Below are 27,340 nucleotides of genomic sequence, written 5' to 3'. Positions count from 1 at the left end.
CAGTTCTAACCTCTTAAGTTCATGAGTGTATTATTTATCTTGTCTCTTTTTCCCTTGTAACATGTCATCTGGTGTCTTCTGATTCTAGCTAAAATTTAGGAAATGAAAAAGAAAAGAGTTCATTATTGTCCACATTAGGCTCCTGTCCCCAGAAACATTTCTTAAAAATCACGCTCCACGCACACACACACAAGTGTACAAACACACAACAGCAACACTACCAATCGAGTCCTTCTCCTGCCTGCATCCTCATACAAGTCAGGAAGCCTTGTTTAACTAGTAGTGAAAAAGAGAGACAGAGAGAGAAGATCTTACTGGTTCCTCAATAGGGGGGCTGAGAGCTACCTCCATTCTCAAAACATCGTGTGTACAGCTCTGATCCTCTGTTGTTTCCATGATATTAGGGCAAAAAATGGAGAGGAAACCAGTGGCAGAAATAGACATTTCTCATTCTGCTGGGAGTCCCAGGAGTGACACGGATTCACAGGGGGCCTGTTTTGAAGTAATAAGATGTAACCAGGGATAACTGTACCTGGTTCATTAGTTGAAACTAGTAATTCAATATAAACTGAAAGAACTGTGACTTGTGCCAACACTGGTCAAATAAAATTAAAACTTCCTCTACCCTCCTCTCAACCATTCCAATCCATCCCCAGACACTCAATGTGTAACAACAGTGAGAAAGTTCTTTTTTTTTCCTAGAAGGAGAATCCCAGTTTAGAAGAAAGAAATGCTATGACAGGCTGTGTGGGGCTGTGAGTTTGACCAGAAGGAGCATGTCTGAGTAACAAGGGAATGAATTTCAAAGAGGTATAGTGCTGGCAACCTGCCAAGATTCTTCTGCTCTGTGAAGTACATAAACTAAAGCCAGAGCTGAAAAGGATCAGGCAAGGTTCCACTCACAGGACATACCTTCTCCTTCCAAATGAATCAAGTAGAAGGCCACAGGCCAGGAAAGGAGAACCATCACAGATATGCTGCTCAGGTGTAGGTAGGGAGCATACACCTGGGAGAAAACCAAAAGTCAGGCTGAACACATCTGGACGGATAGTGTTAGAACTAAGGATGATACTTACCTGCAGTGAGAGCCCAATGGTGAGCCACCTGTCTTTCCAGTAAGTGCATAAAAGCCAGAAAAAAAACGAGCATATCAGAATCACTAGCAGAATCAGAATCTGGGGAAAGAAAAAGAATCTCCTGACTTCTAAGCACTAATCTTGGATTAGAACTGTCATTGGGAAATGTGTGTGTATCCCTACAGTGTCAGGGCCCTCATTTCCTCATCCTTTTAATCTAACTATCCTGCAAATCCTCAGTATCAGATGAATCCAGTGATTTATTTACCTCTTTGCTCCCAAGTCTTTGTTGTGCAACATGGATAGAGAAAAATTACACAGCTATGTAGTCTGATGCCATTACTAATTTATCATCTCCAGTTTCAGCTGGTCCCTCAACACTGCTGGATATCTCTCAGTTTCAACAATGGTCTTATAAATACTCACTACTTTTTTATATGACTCAATACAGTCACAAGTAAATAATATTCTGTAATTGCTTTTTCAGTGTATGTTTCCCCAACCATAAGCTTCAAAAGGTCAAGGACAATATTTATTTATAATTGTATCTTCACTGCCCTGCAGAATGTCTGACACATAGTAAACATCCAATAAATAATTGTTGAACAGATGAAAAAAATGTGTTGGCCAGAACACTTTTTAATATAATTTTTAAATTTTACATTCATTACTTATTCAAAACATTCTTTAGTTTGTTTTATTTTTAAAAATTTTTTATTGAAGTATAGTTGATTTACAATGTGCTAGTTTCAGGCATACAGCAAAGTGATTCAGTTATATACAGCCATATTATATAGATATATATCTTTTTCATATTCTTTTCCTTTATGGTTTACTACAGAATATTAAATATAGTTCCCTTTGCTATATAGTAGGCCCTTGTTATTTACCTATTGTATATATAGTAATTTGTATCTGCTAATTTCAAATTTCTAATTAATCACTCCCCTAACCCCTTTTCCCTTTGGTAACCATAGCTTTGTTTTTTATGTCTGTGAGTTTGTTTCTTTCTAGTAAGTTCATTTGTATCATATTTCAGATTCCACATGTAAGTGATATCATATGGTATTTGTCTTTCTCTTTCTGACTTACTTCACTTAGTATGATAATCTCTAGGTCCATCCATGTTGCTGCAAATGGCATTATTTTACTCTTTTTTATAGCTGAGTAGTATACCCTGGTATATAATTATACCACATCTTCTTTATCCATTCATCTGTCGATGGACACTTAAGTTGCTTCCATGTTTTGGCTATTGTAAATAATGCTGCTATGAACATTGGCGTACACATGCCTTTTCAAATTACAGTTTTCTCTGGATATATGCCCAGGAGTGGGATTGCTGGATCACATGGTAACTCAATTTTTATGTTTCTAAGGAACCTCCAGACTGTTTTCTATAGTGGCTGCACCAATTTACATTCCCTCCAGCAATACAGAAGGGTTCTTTTCCCTCCATACCCTGGCCAGACTTTTTAAAGATGTCCATTCCAATTGGTGTGAGGTAATATCTCGTTGTAGCTTTGATACGCATTTCTCTATTAGCAATGTTGAGCAACGTTTGGCCAGAACACTATTTACTTTATAGAGAAAGAACATTAAGACCAAGAACATACAACTTTAACCTTTTCCCCTTCTAATGTAGTTTTTCTACATTTGCGTTGCCCTCTAGAGAGGGCTTGGTTCCCTCCCCTCCGTAACTCTGTATCCACTAAAGTAACTGAATCCATAATTAAACCTCACAAAATAACTCAAGACATTGCTGCCTTCAATGGTTAACTTTCCCAAACATTTAAGAATGAAGTATTTCCAATCTTTAACAAACTCTTCCAGGAATAAAAAAGAAGGAACACTCTCTTATGAAGCCAACAAAACACTGATACCCAAACTCAATAAGGACATTACAAGAAAGAAAAGTATAGGCCAATCTCTCCTATACATAAATGTATATAGATGCAAAAATCTTAAATAATCTTTTAGCAGACCAAATGCTTCACAACATAAAGGTTTAATTGTCAAATAAGAGTCACATGAATCTTACCCCACCCCAAACTTTACTAAACGATTTAAAGGATACAGGCAATTATAAGGTACAGACAAAACATTTTCCTCATGGAGAAATCTGATCCTGTCAAATGCAGCTACTCATAAAAAGGTCTTTCCTCTTTTGTGTTCAGATACATTCTGGTCTGGGACTTAAAACATGAGGTGTGTTTTGAGAAAAGTGTGTAGAAACATTGCTTCACAGAAGGAGTCTTTTGGGCTATGGTGTGTCCTTTTCTTAAATATCCCATTAATTATACCACACCAGCCAGCCATTTCTCCCACCCTACAAATCTATAAATACTATGTTTATTTACAATAAGCAACCCAGATATACCAGGTTATATCCTTCTAGAAATTTTCACAGATAAGGACTCTCTCTATTATGTTTTGGCTAATAAATATCTTTAGTATATTTATCAGGAGGTTGGGTTATTAGCATGCTTATGAAGAGTTTTGATTTGAGGTCATTCCTTTCATTCTGAACATCCTAAGTAGGAGAATAGGTTATAGGCCTGGTGTTACCCCTTTCCTTCAAGGTTTATTCTTTGTACACTGAAACTAAAACTCCAAGCCCTACAGAATCTCCCTTGCCAACAGAAGCAATCTCTCTTCCCAAGGCCAATAAGCCTAATCCTTCATGGTTTAAAGCTCCAATTAAGGTAGTCATTTTACAAGGGTGCGCCCACTCTTCTCATATTCCATCTGCATCACTTCTCATTGCTGACAGACTCATAACCAGAATTAGATCCCAGAATGCCTCAAGAGATGAAGCCTTTGTTAAATTTATTGACAAAAACCCTGTAGAATATGTGTGGGAATGAATTCTAACGGTGCTAGACAAGGATAAAAGAACATAATTTTAGGCCTAGAAAATTGATTGATACTTAAATCAGAGATTCTGAATTCAATATGCCAGAATCCAGATATTATACATCTTGAAGTAGTTCTAATTGTTTCATTTTCTGAAACTTTGGCTCAGTAGTGGCCTATGCTTGCAAAAATATACAATGGGGGAAAAGACAGTCTCTTCAATAAGTGGTGTGAAGAAAAATAGTTAACCACATGTAAAAGAATGAAATTAGAACATTTTCTCACACCATATATAAAAATTAACTCAAAACATTTTAAAGACTTAAACGTAAGGCTGGAAATCATAAACTCCTAGAAAAAAACAGGCAATACACTCTTTGACATAAGTCTGAGCAATATTTTTTTAGATCTGTCTCCTCAGACAAAGGAAACAAAAGCAAAAATAAATGAGGGAGGACTAAATAAACTTAAAAGCTTCTGTACAGCAAAAGAAACCATCAACAAAATAAGAAGACAACCTACTGACTGAGAAAAGATATTCAGAAATGATATGCCTGATAAGGGGCTAATATTCAAAATATTTAAAGAGCTCATACAATTCAATATTAAAAAAAATCTCCAAACAACCCAATTTAAAAATGAACAGAAGATCTGAATGACATTTTTCCAAAGAAGACATAACAGACAGCCAACAGGCACATGAAAAAATGCTCAATTAATCATCAAGAAAATGCAAATCAAAACCACAATGAGATATCACCTTACACCTGTCAGAATGGCTATCACCAAAAACACAACAAATAATAAATGTTGGTGATGATATGGAGAAAAAGGAACCCAAGTACACTGTTGGGGGGAATATAAATTACTACAACCACTATGGAAAACAGTATGGAGGTCCTCAAAAAATTAAAAGCAGAACTACCATATGATCCAGCAATTTCATTCCTGAGTATGTATCTGAAGAAAATGAAAACACTAATTTGAAAGGATATATGCACCCCAATGTTCATAGCAGCATTATTTACAATAGTCAAGATATGGAAACAACCTACATGCTCATCAACAGATGAATGGACAAAGAAGGTATGGTATGTGTGTGTATATGTATATGTATATATACACAATGGAATATTAATCAACCATAAAAAATGAACCTTTGTCATTTGCAACAACATGGATGAACCAGAGGATATGTTTAGTAAAGCTAGTCGGATGGAGAAAGACAAATACTGTACATTTTCACTTATATGTAAAATCTAAAAAATAAAAATAAAACAAACAAATGAGTGTAACAGAAACACTCACACAGACTAGTGGTTACCAGTGGGAAAGGGGTGGGGGGAGGGTCTAGATAGGGGAAGGGGATTAAGAGGTAGAAACTACTAGATATAAAATAAGTAAGACACAAGGATGTAGTGTACGACATAGGGAATACAGCCAATATTTTATAATAAGTTTTAATGGAGTATAACCTGACAACATATAGAATCACTGTTACATACCTAAAACTAATATAATATTATAAACCAACTATACTTCAATTTTTCAAAAGTGGCCAATGCTTAATAAACTTGGGATGCCAGCAACTTTTTGGTGTAATACCAAAGAAAGAATGCGAAGATTTTTTGAGAAAAGGTTGCTAAACTCTATCACCTACGATCAGCTAACCCACTCCATATCACGTTCCATGGGAGGTCAGAGGACAGTGAAAATACACTGTTAAGGAAAATTTGAACGTCCTTGAAAAGCCCTGTAGTGTCTATCCTGTTTGTCATTAAAGGTGAGAGATGCTGCCACTGCAACTGCCTTCCTGATTTCAAAGGCAATGATGAGATCCTGCTGTGGCAGAGGCCAAGTAGCAGCACTCACTGCCAGAGGCAAGGTGGGCATGGTTTCTATAATAGGCAGAAGCCTGGAACGGTAATCTGAATGATTGAACCACTGGGTTATAACTTGGTATTAACTAACTGATCATAGTGTCCCAGTTCCAAAATAGATGGTGACCTCAATAAGGCCTATTCATGCACTTCCCAATCTAAAGTCTTTCCCTGTAAGTTCTTACAACTTCAATTTCCATTTATTCTTATAATTCTTAAATTTGTATTTCTAGTACATACTTCTCATTTGGGTAAGAAGAAATTTAAGGGGACCACTCAAAGTCTGGCATGCTATGGGATTTAAGGAAACACAAGGAATGGTATCAAAACCATGCCTGAAAAAGTCCATAAATAGCAAGAGGCTGTGGCTGGAGATGCTCATCCCACGGCAGAACAAAACAAGGGAGGCTATGCTGAAAACACACTATGTGTCCTTAGATGTTAGGGCAATGATGCCTGTTTTCTGGGACCAGACTTTGATCCTTTCGGAGAAATCATACTAGTGTAATTTTAGAGGGCTCCAAACTGAGGGAGAGTCAAAAAGGACTTCATCAGAGCAATTTCAACAGATAGAGGAAGACAGGCATTGACTCCACCAAGGGAGTTACACTCAAGGTTCTCAGCAGAAGGGTGTCTGAATATATACATAGAAAAACCAGTGCAGTAAAGAACCAAAAACTATGCATTTACCTGGTTCTGATGTAATCAACCCCAGTGGACCCTCGTGCCCCTCCTTGCGGGACTGTGTTCTTTTTTCCTAACTCCCCTTCCCCTGGACCCTATCTGGTGGAAGAACGGTAAAAGGACAATCATGCTCTCTCCATGTGGCACTACAGTCCTGGATCATGTGAAAATAGGGGAAGGGAAAATACTCATAAAGTTGAAGTTTGGTTTATTATAATGAACTGAAATTCTTAATGACTGAAATGAGAATGTTCTTGTGACTAGAAAGGACTGGGAAAATAAAGGAGCCTACCTAAGATTTTATGGGGATGGGAAGAACAGAGTCACAGAATAAGTTTAACGAGGAGTGGTAAGAAAAAAAATTAAGTTTGGGTTCAGCTTCTTCAGTAAGTCAGTTTTATCTGTTAGCAGTTTAATGATGAAACAGTTTAAGCAGATCCCTTCTTTCTAAGGGAGACCAAAAAAAAAAGGGTTGGGGGAGACTCTGTATTTAACACTGAGTGCCAAAGAGGCACATTCAATCCCCATCTAAGGTCTCCTATGAACATTCAGATGTCCTACCTTATGACACCGGTGCAGGTGTAGTTTAATCCCTTCCCAACACAACAAAAATCCAAGTACCTGATAAAAAAAAAAAAAAAGAAAGGGAAAAGAGATTATTCTGAAATTACCAAGATGCTACCCAAAATACTGTGCTGGAACTAAAAATTCCTTTCACAGTCTGGAACTACATTCACTTCTTGCTACACCTGCACTTTCATCCTTGGGGAATTTGCCATGCTGTTCCTCAGCCTAAAAAGCTGTCCTTCCCCATGCCACTCACCATTCAAAGACATTCAAATGTCACCTCCTACTTGTAACTTTCACCAGCAACTCCAGGAAGAATTTATTATCATCAACTCTGGGATTTCATAACAACCAGTGCACTGATATCCTTCCTGTGTCCCTACCAATTTCTTTTCCTGTGATGGACCTTATTCCTGATATTACTTACAACCACTTGTGAGAGAACAGAGGTCAGGGACCAGCCATCCCAGGGTCATTTAAAAGTTCTTTCTTGAGGAACCAGTGCCACTGTTACACTACTGCTAACACTGGCATTTAGTCAATGTATCTTGGATAGATTTGAATCTAAATCTAGCCAGTCACCAAGTCAGTGTGCAGACAGAAACTGAGAACAGGAGTTCTCAGATGCTTAGGATGTTAATTAGAGTTTGGTAAAATGTATTTCACACTTGCATTTCCATATCAGAACAGGTTAACACACAAGCTAATTTGCAAGGCCCAGAAAGACTGATTCATTTCAGTCTGAAATGAAATGAATAGTTCATTGTGTAAAGGCAATGCCACGTGAAGCTGTGGGTGTTTAAAATGACAATACAGAGGGAACCAGAAAATAAGCTACGAGACAGAGTAAGAGAAAGGATGTTCTGCCACATTTTCAAAGGGTCAAAGTGGTAAAAGAAACATCCTCTAACAGCACAAGTCTTTTTTCCTTCATCTATAGCTCATGCCTAATATTCAAGTGGCTGATGTAAACACCAACTCTACTAAGAGTGATCTGAAGTTCTGAGGGCTCCCAGCACCAATTGGGAACTATACCACAGAACGGAGCACAGCATGACGTTACCCAGGAAGGGTGAGGGAGATGTGGGAAACATTACTCACAAACAGCAATGATGTGTAGGTAGCCAGGATCCCAAATAAACTCAGCAAGACAATGGACCAGAAGAACCAGACTCCTATACCTAGAAAAACGACCCTGCAAAAATATGTTTCAATCCTTGAAATACAATAAAAATTGGCAGCATCTGTGTCAATGATCAAGGACAAGACTGGACTAAAGGACACAAAAATATGTTTCAATCCTTAAAATACAATAAAAATTGGCAGCGTCTGTGTCAATGATCAAGGACAAGACTGGACTAAAGGACACATAAGAAAACAGAGGGATAAGATGAGAAGTAATTTGGGAACAGATGTGCAAAGACCTTTGGAAATACTTGAGAAGTTTTAACTTTGTCCTCCAGGCAACTGTGGTGTGTGTACTCTAATGGGGCTCTGTATAAGTTGCATGGGCTTTTTTAAGTTATTAGAATATATACTCCAAAATTATATTCTCTTTTAAAAAAAAAACAATATACTACTGGAATGCCAAAAGAGAAAAAGCCCACTGCCTTAAAAAAAAAACTAATACTTTCCATTTTGGAAGGTTCCTTGCCCATTTGAATGTATGTTTTCTTACATAATTCTAAGCCACCATATTAATTTCTCTATTCTGTGTAAAAAATTGGCCCTTTTAAAAACAGTCCTGAGGTATTTTATTCCTAAAGTATTTTATGAGGAAAAAACTAAGAATTATTTGCTAAGAGAAGTAGTGCTATACTTTATCTATATATTGTAGATCAATAATTCAGACTCTTCAAGTTAATAGAAATTACTTCCTCTCCATATAACACCTAGAGAAACTGTATTTTAACAATACACATATACCTCAACTTATTGTGCTTCACAGATACTGCATTTTTTACAAGTTGAAGATCTGAGGCAATCCTGCACCAAGAGAGTCTATCGGGATAATTTTTTCAATACCATTTGCTCACATCATGTCTCTGTGTCATATTTTGGTAATTCCCACAATATTTCAAACTTTATCATTATTATTATATTTGTTATGCAGTCTGTGATCAGTGATCTTTGATGTTCCTACCACCACTTGATGAAGGCTCTGATGATGTTTAGCAAATTTTAGAAATAAAATATTTTTTAATTAAGGTATATATATTGTTTTTTTGAGAAACAATGCCATTGCACACTTAACAGACTACAGTATATAGTATAAACATAACTTTTATGGGAAACCAAAAGATTTGTGTAGCTCACTTGATTACAATAATCACTTTATTGCCATGGTCTGGAATTGAACTCCTAATATTTCTTAGGTATGCCATTATAAAATATAGATTAGCAAACATATAACCACATTACAAATAAGAAAGTAAATTCTCTTTGGTCAGTGACTATACACACCAAGAAACAGGCAAGCAGCCATCCTAGCTAGAGCTATCCCAGATCGAGATACCAAGAGTACTCTGTAAAAGATGAGCTCACAATTAGGAATCAGAAAACGAGTAAGGAATGTCAACAAATTAACCCAATAAAGCCAACTAATAGAATAACCTGCACTCAAAAAGTATAATAGAATATCAAGATTACAACAAAATATATTCAAGATCTTCAGAAAAATAAAGGACTCACATCCATGTAACAAGAATAGATGTTTTAAAATAAGCATAGTAATTACCAAAACAATGAAATAAAGATCTCAAAAAAAATGCAAGATGGACTTATCAGCAGACTAGATATAGACAAAGAATTAATCAAACAGCTTAACCAAGAAGTGATAATGACTTTGCTTTTTTTTTTAAACATTTTTTATTGAATTATAGTCATTTTACAATGTTGTGTCAAATTCCAGTGTAGAGCAAAATTTTTAAGTTATACATGAACATACATATATTCATTGTCACATTTGTCTTCACTGTGAGCTACCACAAGATCTTGTATATATTTCCCTGTGCTATACAGTATAGTCTTGTTTATCTATTCTACATATGCCTGTCAGTATCTACAAATTTTGAATTCCTAGTCTATCTCCCCTCCCCCTTGGCAACCACAAGTTTGTATTCTATGTCTATGAGTCTGTTTCTGTTTTGTATTTATGTTCTTTTTTTTTTAGATTCCACATATGAGCAATCTCATATGGTATTTTTCTTTCTCTTTCTGGCTTACTTCATTTAGAATGACATTCTCCAGGAACATCCATGTTGCTGCAAATGGCATTATGTTGTCGGTTTTTATGGCTGAATAGTATTCCATTGTATAAATATACTACCTTTTCTTTATCCAGTCATCTGTTGATGGACATTTAGGCTGTTTCCATGGCTTGGCTATTGTAAATAATGCTGCTATGAACATTGGGGTGCAGGTGTCTTTTTGAAGTAGAGTTCCTTCTGGATATATGCCCAGGAGCGGGATTCCTGGGTCACATGGTAACTCTATTCCTAGTCTTTTGAGAAATCTCCATACTGTTTTCCACAGTGGCTCCACCAAACTGCATTCCCACCAGCAGTGTAGGAGGGTTCCCTTTTCTTCACAGCCTCTCTAGCATTTGTCATTTGTGGACTTTTGAATGATGGCCATTCTGACTGGTGTGAAGCGATACCTCATTGCAGTTTTGATTTGCATTTCTCTGAGAATTAGTGATATTGAGCATTTTTTCATGTGCCTATTGATCATTTGTATTTCTTCCTTGGAGAATTGCTTGTTTAGGTCTTTTGCCCATTTTTGGATTGGGTTGTTTGTTTTTTTTTCTTATTAAGAATGACTTTGCTTTCTAATTGAGAAAGTTAAGATTTACCATTTAATGGTGCCTCTATATTTTCTAACCATTTCTCTGGTCACATTAGATTTTTTTTAAACTCTCAATCTACAAGGTCTTCTTTTGTATATTCAATCACATGTAAATATTATTGTTAGTTTAGTTCAACTCCAAACTCTCCCACCAAACTCAGGTGAAGTTCCCACTCACCTGCTGTGTGCTATAGGCAAAGGAAGAATTGTGATATTTTTCTCTTTTCCTCCCCAACTCCTTTTATTTCTTCCTGTCCCACTCACCTGTATTCACTCTAGATGGTGGTGACTGGAGTAACATAAGGAAGAGAGAAGAATGAAAAGGAGTTTGCTTGGATGACTGCCTATATACATAAATTGGAATTGAAAAGGGAAGTCTTTTCCTGGTCATCATTTCTTTAAACTGGGAATATACACTTACTGATGACTGTGCAGTAGGCTCACTCTACGTGGGTTATCCAATTAAGGCTTCTTCTGACACAGTATTTTCAAGCAGTTTTCTCTCTGCTCCAGGTAATTGTTTTGCATCCCTCTAACAGCATAATCGCACTGCCCTTTTGAATAAAGTTCTCATTCAACAGAGACAGTGCTCTTGGAGCAGCCTGCTCAATGAAACTTTCTAATCTAAATTCATATTCTCTGTACTAACATTTAAAGAAAATTTCCAGGACCCCTTCCCTGCTTTCCCATAGCTGCAAGATGTAGCTTTCTTGCATATTCCCCCAATACATATCCTATATACCTCAATGCTTTATATCAGGAGAACCAATTGTCAGCTGACAGTAACTCTGAGGGAAAAAAAAGACACATATTGATGAGGCACTGGGTACATAGCAAGGAATGAGGAGACAAGTCCAACCTCACAACACATATGAGGGAAAAATGAGAAGTGACAGTTACTCCATCAAAAATTCTTCTTAACCTCTCTTGAGCTAAGGGGAACAACCAGAAAAACGAGACGATTTTTTTTCTTAAATCTAAATCAAGGCATTAGAGAGCCACCAGGCAGTGAAGAACTATGGAACCAACATCCAAATAAGAGTGGAACTCCAGAGACATAACTTGACACTTGGAATCATTTTTCTCTAGAAGAAATAGCTGAGATATAGGAAAGAGGGGTTCCTGTATCTCACATAGATAGGAAGACAAAAGGGGTAAGGGGTAATCCGGTAAACACTATAGACTTTGATGTGGGACCTTTGAGGGCTACATTCTAGGAGTAAGCACAAACTGGAAGTAGACTGCTTTAGGGGGACCTGAATCTTAGCTTTGAACCATCTAAATATGTGAAATTGGATTAAGGGGGCTAGGATTTGCTAATATCCCTAGTTACATGTAAGAGTAATTCTCTGAGAAGATATACTATAATTGAAGGTCTCGAATCACCTATACAACTTTTTATATACAATGCCAGGCACTCAAGCAAAACAATCTGGCACACCAGGAGAGGAGACCACATAATGAATGCCAAAAGAAACAGTGGAAAACATAAAAACAACTTCAGTAAATCTAGATAATACAGATATCAGACAGACTTCTAAATAACTACCTTGAAAATGTTTTGACTGGGATAAAATTAGGAATTTCAGTAGAGAACTATTAACAAGAGGACCAATTAATAACTCTAGAAAGGAAAATAGAGCAATAAAAATTAAGAACTCAGTGAATGGATTTAACAGCAGGTAAAACAGAGCCAAAAGAAATTTGCTAAATAAAAGACAGGTCAGAAAAAATACCAAGAATGAAACAAAGACACATGAAAAAAATTCATGAGAAATACAGAAGAAAGGTTAAGACACTTTGGGGATACAGAGAAAGTGTCTAATATTCATAATATTGAAGTAGAGGCAATAGAAAATGGGGTAAAGCAGTATTTGAAAAGATACTGGCTGAGAACTTTTCCAAAATGATTAAAAATACTATATTGGTCTGGGATCACTCAGGAAAGGATTTATTGTAGGGATTAGACCTTAAGCTATTAGAGAAGCTGCTAGAGAAGGCTACGTAAGGCTGTTATATCTGCTCTGATATTTGGCCTAAAGTTTTCAGAAGTCAGATAGGCCAGGAGTTGAGAAGGAAAACTGAATCCGATAAATGGGAGAACTAAAACCCATGAAGATGAATTAGAATCCTCAAAGACAAACTGGAACACATGAGACAGAATGGAACTCATGAGGACACACACAAACCATGGAACCTGTCTGTCTATCACTGTGGCAAGAGTTTAGCTAAGCTACTCCATGGTACTGCTGCCTTGGCATCCATTTTGTTTGTCCAGGTGGATTGCAGAGACCTTAAACTGACACTAATGCCCTCAGGGAAGCACATGCCCTAGTAAGCAACCTTCAGTAATAAGCAAATGTGAGTTCCTGACATGACTCCACCAACAGCTCTTGTGACCAATAGTCTACCATGCTTCCCAGCATCTGTATGCCTATGAGGCCCTTAGACAAGAGCGGCATTGCTTCAGGCCATTGAATTTGTGGTAATTTGCTACAGCAGCCATGGACAATTGTCCATGAAACTCACTTGTGGCTTTAGGAACAGTGGGAGCTCATTCTTACATTTATAATTTTTATTTGATTGCTGCGGGGATTCTGCCTACTTCCAAGTATGTTTATTTCAACTATGCATTTGAGAACTAGAGAAATAACCACAGGGTTGGTTTGGGGACCCAACTGTAGAGATAAGCCTGAAAAAATCTCCATTGACTACCTATCTCTAGTGATTACTCTGCCTAGTCAATCACAGTGCTGTTTCATATCTCCAGGATTTTGTGTCAGTTCAGAGTCAGTGCCCAGTAATTCCTCTAAAAGTATTTCTTCTTCCTCAATGCACAACCACCATGGTAAATGTCCAGAGGTTCTTTGGGCAAGGAGGGGGTAGGGGGGACTGGGAATAAGACTGACAATATACAGTTTTATACAGTCAGGTCCTTTTGCATACCAAGGTCCTTCCTCAAGGACTTCTCTTCATTCAAGAGCTTGTTTATTCAGTAAATAAGTGAAATAGAGATTAGGAAAACAACAGAAAATATTAACAAAACTAAGAGTTTCTTTCTTTATGAAATAAACAAAATTGACAAAACTTTAGCAAGACTAACCAAAAAAAAAAAGAGGACCCCATTTTAAATTAAATTTTAAATGAAAAAGGAGTCATTACAACTGAGACAACAGAAAGGACTTCTATGAACAACTATATGCCAAAAACTTGGACAACCAAGAGAAAAAGGCTCCATTTCTAGAAGATACAACCTACCAAGACTGAATCATAAATAGAGATTCTGAACAAATAGTGAGGATGGAGATTGAATCAGTAATCAAAACTGCCTGAAAAAGAAAAGCACAGGACACGAATGCTTCACTAGTACATTTTAAACATTTAAAGAATTAATATTAATCTTTCTCAAACTCTTACAAAAAAGTTGAAGATGAGAAGATGCTCCACAATTCATTTTACAAAGCCAGCATTTCCCTCATATAAAAGTCAGATAAGGATACTACAAGAAATGAAACTACAGGCCAATATCCCTGATGAACCCTACAGATGTGAGAATTTATAACAAAATACTAGCAAGCTGAATACAGCAGCACATTAAAAGGATCATACACCATGATCAAGTGGAATTTGTCCCTGTAACGCAAGGATGGTTCTACACATATATCAATAAAAGTGATACATCACATTAATAGAAAGATAAAAATCATTCAGTCATCTCAATAAACATAAAAATAGCATCTGACAAATTCTGGCTCCATTCATGATTAAAATTCTCAACAAACTGGATGTAGGAGGAATATGTCTCAACAAATTAAAGGCCACACATGACAAGCCCACATCTAACATCTTAATGGTGAAAGGTGAAAAACTTATCCTCTAAGATCAGGAATAAGACAAAATGCACACTCTCACCACTCCTTTTCAACATAGTACTAGAAGTCCTGCCAGAGCAATCAGGCAAAAAAAAAAAAAAAGGTATCAGAATTGGAAAGGAAGATGTAAAACTTTCTCTATTTGAAGAAGACATGATTTTATATATAGAAAGTATTAAAGACTCCATTAGATCTAATTAATGAATTCAGTACAGTTGTAGAATACAAAATCAATATACAAAAATCTGTTGCATTTCTATACAATGATAAATATATAAAAAAGAAATTAAGAAAACAATCCCAGTTACAATATCATTATCAACAATACAATACTTAGGAATAAATTTAACCAAAGAGGTGAAAGACCTATACACTGAAAACTATGAGACACTGATGAAGAAATTGAAGACACAAAAAAACAGAAAGATACCTCATGTTTATGGATTGGAAGAATTAATCTTGTTAATATTTCCATACTACCAAAAGCCATCTACAGATTTGATGCAATCCCTATCAAAATTCTAATGGCAATTTTTACAGAAATAGAACAAACAATCCTAAAATTTTTATGGAATAACAAAAGACCCCAAATAGCCAAAGTAATATTGAGAAAGAAGAACAAAGCTGGAAGCACCACAGATAAATGGAATACCATAAAGAGACCAGAAATAAACCCATGTATATATGTCAATTATTTGACAGCAAAAGAGAGAAGAACCAGGATATACAATGAGGAAAGGAGAGTCTCTTCAATAAACAGTGTTGAAAAACCTGGACAGCCACATGAAAAATAATGAAACTTGACCAATATGTTACACGACACACAAAAATCAACTCAAAATGGATTAAAGACTGGAACATTAAACCTGAAACCATAAAACTCCTAGAAGAAAACAGGAAGTAAGCTCCTTAACATCAGTCTTGGCAATGATTGTTTTGGATTTGACACCAAAAGCAAAGGCAACAAAAACAAAAACAAGCAAGTGGGACCACATCAAGCTAAAAAGCTTCTGCACAGCAAGGAAATCATCAACAAAATAAAAAGGCAAACCTACCAAATTGGAGAAAATATTTGCAAATCATATATCTGATTAAGCAATTAATATTCAAGATATATAAAGGACTCATACAACTGAATAGCAAATAAACAAACAATCCAATTAAAAATTTGGCAGAGGACCTGAATAGACATTTTTCCTAAGAAGACACACAGGCCAACAGGTACATAAAAAGGTGCTCATCATCACTAACAATCAGGGAAATGCAAATCAAAATCACAATGAGATATCACCTCACACCTGTTAGAATGGCTATTATCAGAAAGACAAGATATAACAAGTATCTGCGAGGATAAGGAGAAAAGGGAACTCTTGTGTACTATTGGTGGGAATTTAACAAGTGCGGCTCTATGGAAAACGGTACGGAGGATCCTAAAAAGAAATTTAAACAGAGCTACCATACGATCCAGCAATATTACTTCTGAGTATTTATCCAAAGAAAATGAAAACACTAACTGGAAAAAATATACGTACAGTCTATGTTTGCTGCAGTATCATTTACAATAGCCATGATTTAGAAACAATCTTAAGCAGTCACTGACAAATGGATAAAAAATATATGGTATGTATATACAATGGAATATAATTCAGCCACAAAAAAAGGAGGAAATCTTGCCATTTGTGACAACCTTGATGAACCCGTGTGGACATTATGCCAAGTAAATCGGACAGAGAAAGACAAATATCAAATAATCTCACTTACATGTAGAATCTAAAGACAAAAACAAAAACAAAAAAACAAGCTCATAGACAGAATATATTGGTGGCTACCAGAGGTTAGGGTGGGTGACAGATGAAATGAGTGAAGACAGTCAAAAGTTACAAACTTTCCGTTACTACATAAATAACTCATGGGCGTCATGACACCATGACAGCATGGTGACTACAGTTAATAATACTGCATTATATATTTGCAAATTGCTAAGAGAGCTGATCTTAAAAGTTCTCATCACAAGAAAAAAATTGTAATTATGTGTGGTGATAGATGTTAAAAAAGATTTACTGTGATCATTTCACTACATATACAAATACCAAATTATTATGTTGTATACCTGAAACTAAAATCATGTTATACATCAATTTCATCTTAAAAAGTTTTTAAAGACTGAGATGAAATTTACTTCAAAATGAAATATTTTTGTATTTCAAGTGCTGTGGAATAATTTAAAACTTGTCCATAAATAAAGATTATATATAAATTTATGAAAAATTAGTAAAGATCACACAAAATAAAGTTAAAGGAATAAAACTAAAAAAAAAAAGTTAAATAAACCAGTTGTGAAACTTAACCAAAGATCAAATTAAAACAAAACAAATTCCATCTAGAAAATTAATTAAAATGATTCAAAACTAGAATAGTTAAGGCTGTCAATAGCAGGTTAAAATAAAAACTCATATACCTCTATTGTGAATGGAAAATGCTAAAATCTTTTGAGAAAGTACTTTGGCAACAGGCATAATGAATTTTACTAGTGTTTGTTCTTCTTGACTTGGTAACACCACTTGCAGGAATCTATTATAACAACATAAATCAGAACCCAAAGATTTCTCTGTGTTCTTATTGTATAAAAACAGAAAAACTGGAAACACTCATAATGCCTACCAATAAAAAGTGCCTAAGTAAGTATATCAGACCACCTTTTTATCAGGAAATATTTTTACATCATTTTAAATCATGTTCATTAAGTTTTAACAATTTATCAAAACGTTTGCAACTATTTTAAGTGAAAAGAAAGAGCAAAATTACATAAATGATATGAGCATAATAATATAAAAATAAGCATAGAAGACTGGGAAATATAACAAGTGACAGTCACTCAAGAATAAGACTAAGTGCATTTTAATATGTTCTACCTTTCAGTATTTTTTACATTAAAAAAAACTACATTTTACTTCTATGAAAGGAAAAATAAACTGTATTTCATTTTTTAAAAAGCCTCATACTCAAATATACTCTTTTCTCCCCTAAATACCAAATAATGTGTAAGATTTGCAGCAATCAGACAAGAGAAATTGAAAGAGCTGGGAGTAGTCCAGAGTAGGAACTAGGCCAGAAAAGCTGCTGAGATGGGACATCATTTCTGTCTTCAGAGTTTTAGGAAGCCCCTAAGGACAGAAGGAAGAAGCAGGGGCTAGAGGTGAGGCAGAGACATCAGGGTTCATGGACAGAGATCATGAAGACCAACTAATGTAGGCATCAGTACTTCAGACAAGAAGACTGAGAAACAAGGTGTCAGGGAGTCACCTGAATAGAAGGACTGGGAAACTGGAAGCACAGAGAAAGTTCCCCACTGAGCCAGATTTGGTCTAACTGTGAGGGTGAGCACAGGTGGAAGGGAAGTATAAGAGCTGAGGGTGCTGAGCATCCTTACCCCTCCTCAGATTCAGGCCTCTCATCCCCCAGCTGTAGAAAGCCCGGTTTTGTCCACCCTCCCTTTTATACCACCAGATCTTTTGAACTTGAGGTAGGATCCATGTGGCTATTAGACCAAATAGCCCTTACACAAAAGAAAATACAAAATGTGAAACTCACCAATCAAAGCCATTGTATTCATTTGAGGATTCTACCCACACGAACAGCAAAAGCACAGACACGCTAAGTGCAGTAAGCAGCCATGGGTAAAATAATAGCTCCCTCTGGGAAGAGAAAGAAGAAAGTCTAATTTAGCTCCATTTATCCATGGTACCTCGGTGACATCTGTATATACTCACCAAAGGTCCGTATAATTGCAGCTCTACGTTACCCTCCCCAGGTTAGAGTGACCACTGTATTCTTTTACCCCTATGGAATTTTGTATAAGGCTACATATATAACATTTACACAATGAATTACAATTATATGTTTACATGCTTGTACCTGATGTGAGTTTCTTCTCTGAGGAAAAGGAACTTCCGTTACACATCTCTGTATTGCCCATATCTAGCACAGTTCCTTAAATGTAACTGGCTCTCAATAATCATCTGTTGAATTCATCCACCTCTCCATGTACCTAATGTTTGTTCATTTATTGAGTGATTCATTCATTCATCATTCATCAGTTCATTTAGTCATTTATCTACCCACATTTGGGGGAAGGAAGAAGCAGGTTAGGGAATAAATCTTTTTTTGACTAGCTATTTTACACCAATACAATGCCAGGGACTTCACAAGCTACTTTCATTTGCTTTATTTCTCAGTGTAGCCTCGTAAGTTAGGTATTTTAACCTCATTTTGCAGAAAAAAGAACTAAATCTCAGAGAGGTAAGGTAATTGACTCAAAGTCACTCAGCCAAGAATTGGCAGGGGCACTGTCCATGTCTGTGAGCTCAAAGCCAGGATGGAGGATATCTTTATGGAGAACTTGTGCAAACTGAGACTTGAAGATAGCCTCCGTCACTGAAAATCCTATCACACACCAGCCAAACCAGAAGTTATCAACTCCTTCCCAGGAGCATTACATTTGGGTTGCTACCTGAGTTATAATCTAACATTTCTACATCATATAATGAGAAATTCTCTTTGGGATCCTGTAATCTCTAAAATGTGGGTAGAATAATCCCTGCCTTCTCGAAAATATGGGGTTATTGTGAAAGTAAGAATAAAAAAGTAAAATGGTAAACATAGACAGGGTATTGACATAACCAGTCTGATAAAAGATATTATAAGCAATAAGGCACTAAACCACCACTTCCTGAGTGTAGGAAAATGAAAAACACAGGATCTGACTCTGGTTTATACTCATTCTCTACAGAACATGTGTCAATTTTTAAAATATGTATCAGATAAAGTCACTCCCTACCCAAAACCCTCCCAGAGCTTTTGACTGTACCAGAACATCATCCAAACTGCCTGCCATGGCCCAAAGCGCCTACATGATCAACCGTGCCCATCCTTCACCTCATCCCCTTCTACACACTGACTCCATCTATGAACTCCAGCCACACTGATCTTCTGTTTCTAGAACATGACCAAATCTGTTTCCAACTCAAAGAGCTTTGTACTTCCTGGTTCCTCTGCCTGGAATATTTTTGCCCTGAGATGTATACATGGCTGGCTCTACCTCTTCATGTAAGAGACTGCTCACATGTCACTATTTCAAAAAAGTCTGTTCTAACCACTCTCCCATCCACCTAGCACATTTTCCTATGTACTATCTCCAAAGCTCTCATCACTAAATGAAACCACCTTTCTTCATTACTGTGTATTACCTAACTCGTCCCACTGCAGGAGGGCCAGAGGCCTTAGTGGTCTTATTCGGTGTGGCACACATTCAATAAACTTGTTTTTGTTGAATGAATCCATTTCCTAATTTTGATTCTCACTGTTGCCACTCTTGCTCAAAAATGTCCAAAAGCTCCTCACTGCTTATAGGACAAAGTTCAAATATTTTAGCTTGAAATAAAGCTGCTTCATAGTTTGATTAAAATATTCCTTTACCACCCTATCAGTTATCATTTATCACTTTACCTGTCCTTAAGTTCAACACTGGAAATTCGTTTTCCCCTAAACACACCACTGTGCTTCTCTATCTCTGGACTTTCCCCACCTTATTTCCTCTACCCAAAATTCCCTGCACCATCATTCTTACATGTGGAAGACGACTTCCACAAGTCAGGCGCTCCAAGAACAGTAGCAGTAATAGCTAACATTTGAGTGCTAACTGTGTGTAAGCCCAATTTTAAGTGTTTTCCACATCTTGCCTCTTCTTTTCTCGTAACAAATCCTGTTGGTGAGTACTACTGTTACCACTTCCATCATTCTAATGAGGAATCAATCACCAGAATGTTAGGTAACTTGCCTAAGTTCCGTAACAGTAAAGCTCTAATTTGGAGAGAGTCAGTGGTGAAGCCATAAATCCAGGAAGTCTTTCCCCAGAACAAATGATCTCCCCTCTTTTGTTATATACTATGCAGAAATGAGGCCTTGAGAATTATTTAGAAACCTTGAGAATTATGTAGTGCAATTCTCTAGTTGTAGAGAGGCTTGGAGATGTCACTTAAGCAGCCCAAAGGCCGAGCTGGAACAAGGACCAAAACGTATTCCCACGCTCTGGTCTAGGGAGTGTTCCATTATACCGCACTACCAGGAATGTCAACTTTTCCATGAAGCCTCCCTTCATCTTTCACTCTATGTCCTTTTTATAGCTCTCTTGTGACTTACTATATCATCCCTAAGTAATAAATATCTGTTGAATCAATTTACTTTTCTCCATTTTTCTCATCACTACTCTAGTCCAGGACAGCAACATCTCTTACCTTGACTACCATTATTCCTTTCTCTTTGAAGACAAAGACATCTCCCTGAATTACTCTTGTACCTTTCAATTCATCTTCCACAGGATCATTCCAGAACATCACTCAGGCAACATCAGTAGCTTAAAATCCTTAGGGATTCTTTATGCCCTACATGGCAGAAGTCAAACTCTTAAAACCACACAATATCTGTCCCATCTCCCTCTCCAGTTTCACTTCCCATCATTTCTCCATTCATACATATCCTCTGCTCCACTTAAAATAAACCTTACACCAACGCCCTCTGACTCCTCCTCCAATACCATTTCTTCTGCCATCCCCTATTTTTTACCTATCCAATTCTTAATCACCTTTCACCTTCTAAATGAAGTTATTTTCAGCCCTTCCCTTGCACATGGACGTGTGACTGCATGTAAACGCATAGACACATACACACAATTATAACCCTTCTCACTGTATTGAGATTAAGTGTGTACTTGTCTTTTCCTCCAGTAGACTGTGAATTCCTTGAGAGCAGGAACTATGCCTGAGGCACCTGTGTTATCCCCACTTAGAAGCCAAATATCTGAGCAGGAAAGATACAGGGACAGAAGAACACCCTGCTTAATCCAGGGAGGACTTCCATTTCCACTGCTTTCTTTGTGTTCCCCACCTCAGACATTAGAAACTTGTGATCCAATTGGTCAGAATCTCAGACCCTAGCTATTCTAAGTTTATGATTAAGTGAAAGTCATGACGTGGCCTTCTTCTTCCCACTTCAGTGTGTGCAGCATTTGGTGTCTTACATCATACAGCCCTCAAAGGGTCCCAACATATGGCTTAAAGAAAGAAAGAGGCCCTCAATGAGGCTTGACCACATACCATGCCACCACTCAGCCTTATCAGTGATCTCCACTTAGGGAAAGTCAGGTGTCAGCCTGATCAAAAATAAAGGAGCATCCTGTTTCCCACTTGCTATTTCTTCTCATAGTGTAACTCTTTTGGGAAACTTACACTGAAGAGAGAATTAAAGATTCAGGCACTCTTCTACTCCCTAGCCAAAAACGTCTAATGTTACCTAAACCTCACTTTTTCTTTAAGGTTCATTTATTCACAAAAGGAAAGTTGAATAATTAAATAAATGAATGACAATAAAGAGGAGAAATGAAGAATGAATATGAAAGAGAATGAAGAAAACAAGCACATGTTTCAGCAAAGTTAACTCTGGCTCCAGAATTGTGGCAGCCCTTTCATGGAAGAACTAGAGCCCTGGCATGCCCAGTCCTGAAGACTCTGACGAGCCCTCATGGGGACAGGAACCAGCCCATGCTCCCAGATCTAAGAAGATGTGGTCCAGCTCCCTCCCATCTCTCTGTACCCAAGAGCAGCAGCAGGATCCAAGTTCAGATTTTTTCTCCCGTTTGACTTTCCAGTGGCAGCTGTAGCAGCCAATAATGGCAGCAACATAGCATTGGTGGCTGAAGATGCGTACAATCCATGGAATACCCTTTTTTCGTCTTCTTGTCTTCTGGCTCCTAGGCTTAATCCTGTTGGCCTTCTTAGGCATGGTTCACCTTTTTGCTGTAATGACAAATAGAACAATCAGGATCTAGTAGTTCTGTCAAATGTTTCCAACCCAACCATTCCACAGGAAATTCCATCAAAATAGATGGATTTAAAAGGTTTTTATAATCTAGGATAACACACTGGATTAGGTGGAGAAAAGTAGACCTTCATCTGACATTTCCCACTAACTAGCTGAGTGTTTACTGCAGTCATTGTACCATTCAATGTTTAGTCTTCTCACTTCTAAGATTGTACCATATTCTCTCTCCTGGCCTACTAATAGATGCTAAAGGAATCAAATTAGCTAATATATTCAAACTTTTTTTTAAACTGTAATGTGCTCTTGAAATAATTTAAAAACTTAGAGACATGAGGGAGGCATATGAAAATATGTAATCCTTGACTAGTAAGTTACTCAGACACACAGCTGCCTACCCCTTCCTTTTCTCTCCTCTCCTATAAGGAATTAGTTAGGGACACCCTCAATTAAGAATTATATTTAAAATAGCAATGGCTGAAATAAGATAAGATTTCTTGAAATTCTGGCAACAAGAAATTTCAAAGGTAGAAAAAACAAATTATGTGATATGTAACTTTACAATGTCATTAAGAACTCAGACCTCTTCCATCTTGCTATTTCACTATGGAAAAGGACTTCCTCCTCAGGGTCCAAAATAGGTCCATATTTTTAAAAGATACAAACTGAACTTCCAGAGATGAAAGATGTAATTGCCTGAGATGAAAAATTCAGTGCTGGGATTAAGAACAGATTACACATTGCAGAAGAAAAGATTAGAGAACAAGAGAATTTGAAAAGAACAGAGAGAAAATTGTGAGCTGCAGAGCAACTATAAGTATTCTAAGATAAATGTGACTACAGTCCCTGAAAAAGAAGAAGGAGAAAGTAAGGAACAGAAACAGTATTTGAAGAATCAATGGCTGAAAAATTTCCAAATTTGATGAAAACTATAAACCCACAGACCTAATAAACACAACAAACCCCAAGGAAAAGGCACATACGGAAAACTACAAAACATATCACAATCAAGATGCTTAAAAAAACACTGATAACGAAAAAAATCTCAAAACCATCAGAGAGGAAAGACATATTACATGTAGAGGAACAAACATAAAAATGACTTTTTCACATACTTTCAACAATGATTTCTCGTTGAAAGCAATGCAAGCCAAAAGACAGTGGAGAGACATCTTTAAAGAACTGAAGAAAAAACAAAACATGTTAGCCTAGAATTCAGCACTTAGCAAAGACAGTTACAAAAAAATAAAATAAAATAAAATCTTCCCAGATATTTGAAACCAGAAAAATTAATCAATAGGTGATTCATACCATAAGAAGTGTTAAAGAAAGTAATTCTGTATGAAGAAAAAAAGTGTACATGAGAATGAATGCATATCTACATAAAGGAATGAGGTACACTGGAAATATTAAATACATCAATGGGTATAAAAATAATGTTTTTCGCAGTTAAAAAATTACTTCAGAAGATAACTGACTGAAGAAAAAACAGTAACAAAGGATATTGCATCTTGTAAAAATTGTAGAAGTAAAATGCATGATAATAGTTCAAAGGCCAGGAGGAGGAAAATTAAACTGTACTGTTTGTTGTACAGTTCTCATACTATATGTGAGTGGTTTAATATTACTTGAAAGTAGATTGTGATATGTGAAAATTGTATACGATAAAGTTACCTCTGGAAAAAGGTGTAAATGTGTAATAAACCAACATAGGAGGTAAAATGAAATCACAAATATTACTCAATTATTCCAAAAGAAAGCAAGAAAAAGTGAAAAAGATACATAGAACAGGAAAACAACTAGAAAGAAAATAGTAAATGCCAGATTTAAACCTAAATATATCAGCAATTCCTTTCAATATAAATGGACTAAATGCTCCAATTAAAAAATAATAATAATATTGTCTAACTGCTAACTGGATTAAAAGAACAAACTCAATATGATATCACTCATACGTGGAATCTAAAAAAAAAAAAAGATAAATGAACTTATGTATAAAACAGAAACAGACTCATAGAATACAGACTTGTGGTTACCAAGGGGGAGGCAAGTGGGAAGGGATAAACTGGGAGTTTGAAATCTGCAGATACTGATTGTTACATATAAAATAGATAAACAAGTTTATACCGTATAGCACAGGGAAATATATTCAATATCTTGTAGTAGCTCATGGTAAAAAAGAATATGAAAATGAATATATGTATATTCATGTATGACTTAAGAATTGTGCTGTACACCAGAAATTGACACAACATTGTAAACTACCATAACTCAATTTTTAAAAAAAGGAAAAAAAAAAGCCAACGATACGGTCCTTACAAGAGTTTGGTTTGTTTATATAGAAGGTAAAAAAAAACTGAAAAAGATATACCTTATACATGTATCAGTATTCCATTACCAGGATAATGCCATGTACCAACCAAGGACAAAACCTCAGTCACATATAACAATAAGCATTTACTACTCATACATCTGAACTGATCAGCTATCCATCCTGCTGATCTAGACTGGCCTCAGCTAGTATGATTAGAGAACTCTGCTTCATGTCTCAATCAGGATGATCTGAGTACATTCTTATGGTGATGGAAGTTGTCTAAGAGAGCAAGTCTCAATGTACAAGCCCACTTCAAGCTTTTGCTTCAAGGGATGTCTTGAAGTCGAAGTCAACTCATGATAAAGGGCACTGTAAAGCTGCGCGGCAAAAGATGTGACCAGAACAGGGTATAAATTAAAGGAGGGTGAGAATTGAGACCAAATGATACAATCTACCTCACTATATTACCAGCAGATCAAAAAACCTTGAGGCAAAAATCATTAGCAGAAACAAAGAGGGACATTTCATAATGATGAAAAATTATTTTTAGGAAAGAATTTTCCATTTATAGGCACCTAATCATAGCCTCTGAAAGAGAAATAGACAAATCCACAATCATGGTGGAAATAAAGGATACAATACATAGACAAAAAGTCTGTAAGGATATAGAAGATTTTAACAACTTGATTAACAAAATCGTCCTAATTAACATTTATGGAACACTGTACTAAATGACTGCAGAATGTATATTCTTTTCAAATGTAAATGGAACATTTATCAAAAGTGCACTTATGCCAGAAAGCAGTAAGAAAAAGACAACTAGAAAATTCCACATTTTGGAATTAAATATCATATTTATAAAAAAATGCCCATGGATCAAAGGAAAATAAACATAATTGAAATGAGAAAAGAGTTTGAATTGGATGATAATGAAACTACATGAACTTGAGGTGATTAGTTGCAAATATTAGAGAGTTCAGGAAAGATGTTGTGAACAAAAGTTCTGTGATTGCGAGGAAGGTAAACTGCTTGAGTCTGAATAAAAGATAGCATTTTAACCAGAACCATTACTACAACCATTTTCCACATGTGCACAGATCTAACTTTGTGTTTATCAGAGTAGCCAAGTTCACATGAAAATCAATAGTATTTAGGAAAAGTTCAATAAAGAGTTTCTCTTGATTTCCAAACCCACATATTCAACAGACTTCTGAAATCGCCACTTGGATTTCTCACAGGCACTTCAAAAGTATTATGACCAACATTCAACTCTGCATTTTCCCTCCAAAACGTATTCCTCTTGAGGTCAGTCTCATCTCAGTAAAAGGCACCACTCTTCACCCAGCTGCCTGAGGCAAAAACCCGGGCATGCCTATCAGGATTGAGATACCAGAAAAAGACTCACCCTTCCCTCATATATAACTAGAAAACTGGACACAATACACGAAACAACTATTTTCAAACGTTTACTACATACAGGTAGCGTTGGGCAGCGATCTTTGAGAAGAGAAACAAGCCGCGCCATTCAGAGCTGCAAAGACTTCCTACTAAGCCCAGGACGCCCAGCCCAGCCCAGCCACCGGGCTGCCCAGGGGCTGGGGGTTTCGTGCCCCTGTCCGATTGGGGCTGGGGATCAGCTTAGGTGGAAGCCCTTTGTCTCAGCGTCCTCCCTGGAGAAGTGGGGATAATGGCAGCGCCAGCTTCACCTGACATGGTGAGCTGACTGGGCAAAGCGCCTCAGGTGTGGCCGCCAACTTGATAGTATTAACGTAGCTTCTTCTTTCTAGAGATGCTTAAAGGGGAAGCTCAGAGCAGGACACAATACTTACGGTGACTTCACAGCCCCAAACCTAAAACTAAAATTCAGGCTGGAGAAGCCAGCGTCTCCCAAGATGGAGGCCGGGCGGAAGAGGAAGCCAGACATTGAAGGTGCCGGTGGGCGTGGTCAGGGGCGTGGCCTCAGATGCCCCTTAGGACGCAAGACTGAATTTAAGGCCAACCCCCAACCTTAGCTCAGAGCACCGCCTTTAAATGTCTTTTAAGGTGTGTCTTGTTTGTTTTGTTTTGGTTCTTCTAAAATAAACACAAAAGAAACAAAAAGAAAAAGTGTTTAATAAAATTAAACATAAACTTAGTTCTTGTTAATCATTTAGTTCAGGCATTAACTATTTTGTAGCCCAGTTATTGTCTCTTTTTTCTTTTTACTTTTTTTTTTTTTGCCTTTTTTTTTTCTGTGCAGTGTCTCCCAATTAACTCCTTCCCATCTCACTGTCAATGAGGAAGTTTGTTTCTTCACAAAGGAAAAGGTCTGAAAAACAGTATGGCTGACTGACAAGGGCTGTGATCCAGTAGAGGTATGGCATGGCAGAACCA

General features: G+C 36.7%; 1 protein-coding gene across 5 annotated transcripts in view; it reads right to left on the bottom strand.

Annotated features, from left to right (window-relative positions):
- Positions 1–26,887, bottom strand: part of LOC140698674 (glycerophosphodiester phosphodiesterase domain-containing protein 4-like) — a 91,991-nt gene extending 65,104 nt beyond the window's left edge. For 2 of the 5 annotated variants that reach the window (XM_072969129.1, XM_072969134.1), the window contains exons 1-8: positions 26,797–26,887; positions 22,429–22,631; positions 18,373–18,476; positions 8,165–8,258; positions 7,058–7,117; positions 1,077–1,175; positions 913–1,006; positions 11–88 (exon numbers count right to left, since the gene is read on the bottom strand). In XM_072969129.1, coding sequence (XP_072825230.1) covers positions 11–88; positions 913–1,006; positions 1,077–1,175; positions 7,058–7,117; positions 8,165–8,258; positions 18,373–18,476; positions 22,429–22,617 — 718 coding nt within the window. In that variant the 5' untranslated portion in view covers positions 22,618–22,631; positions 26,797–26,887. The remainder of the gene's footprint in view (positions 1–10; positions 89–912; positions 1,007–1,076; positions 1,176–7,057; positions 7,118–8,164; positions 8,259–18,372; positions 18,477–22,428; positions 22,632–26,796) is intronic. The other 3 variants (XM_072969133.1, XM_072969130.1, XM_072969131.1) reach the window with 3 other exon arrangements.
- Positions 26,888–27,340: the final 453 nt, after the last annotated feature.

Source organism: Vicugna pacos, chromosome 10 (assembly GCF_048564905.1).
Source record: "Vicugna pacos chromosome 10, VicPac4, whole genome shotgun sequence".
Taxonomy (NCBI): Eukaryota; Metazoa; Chordata; class Mammalia; order Artiodactyla; family Camelidae; genus Vicugna; species Vicugna pacos.
Note: the sequence above shows the minus strand (reverse complement) of the source record. Positions and strands in the feature narration are given on the sequence as shown.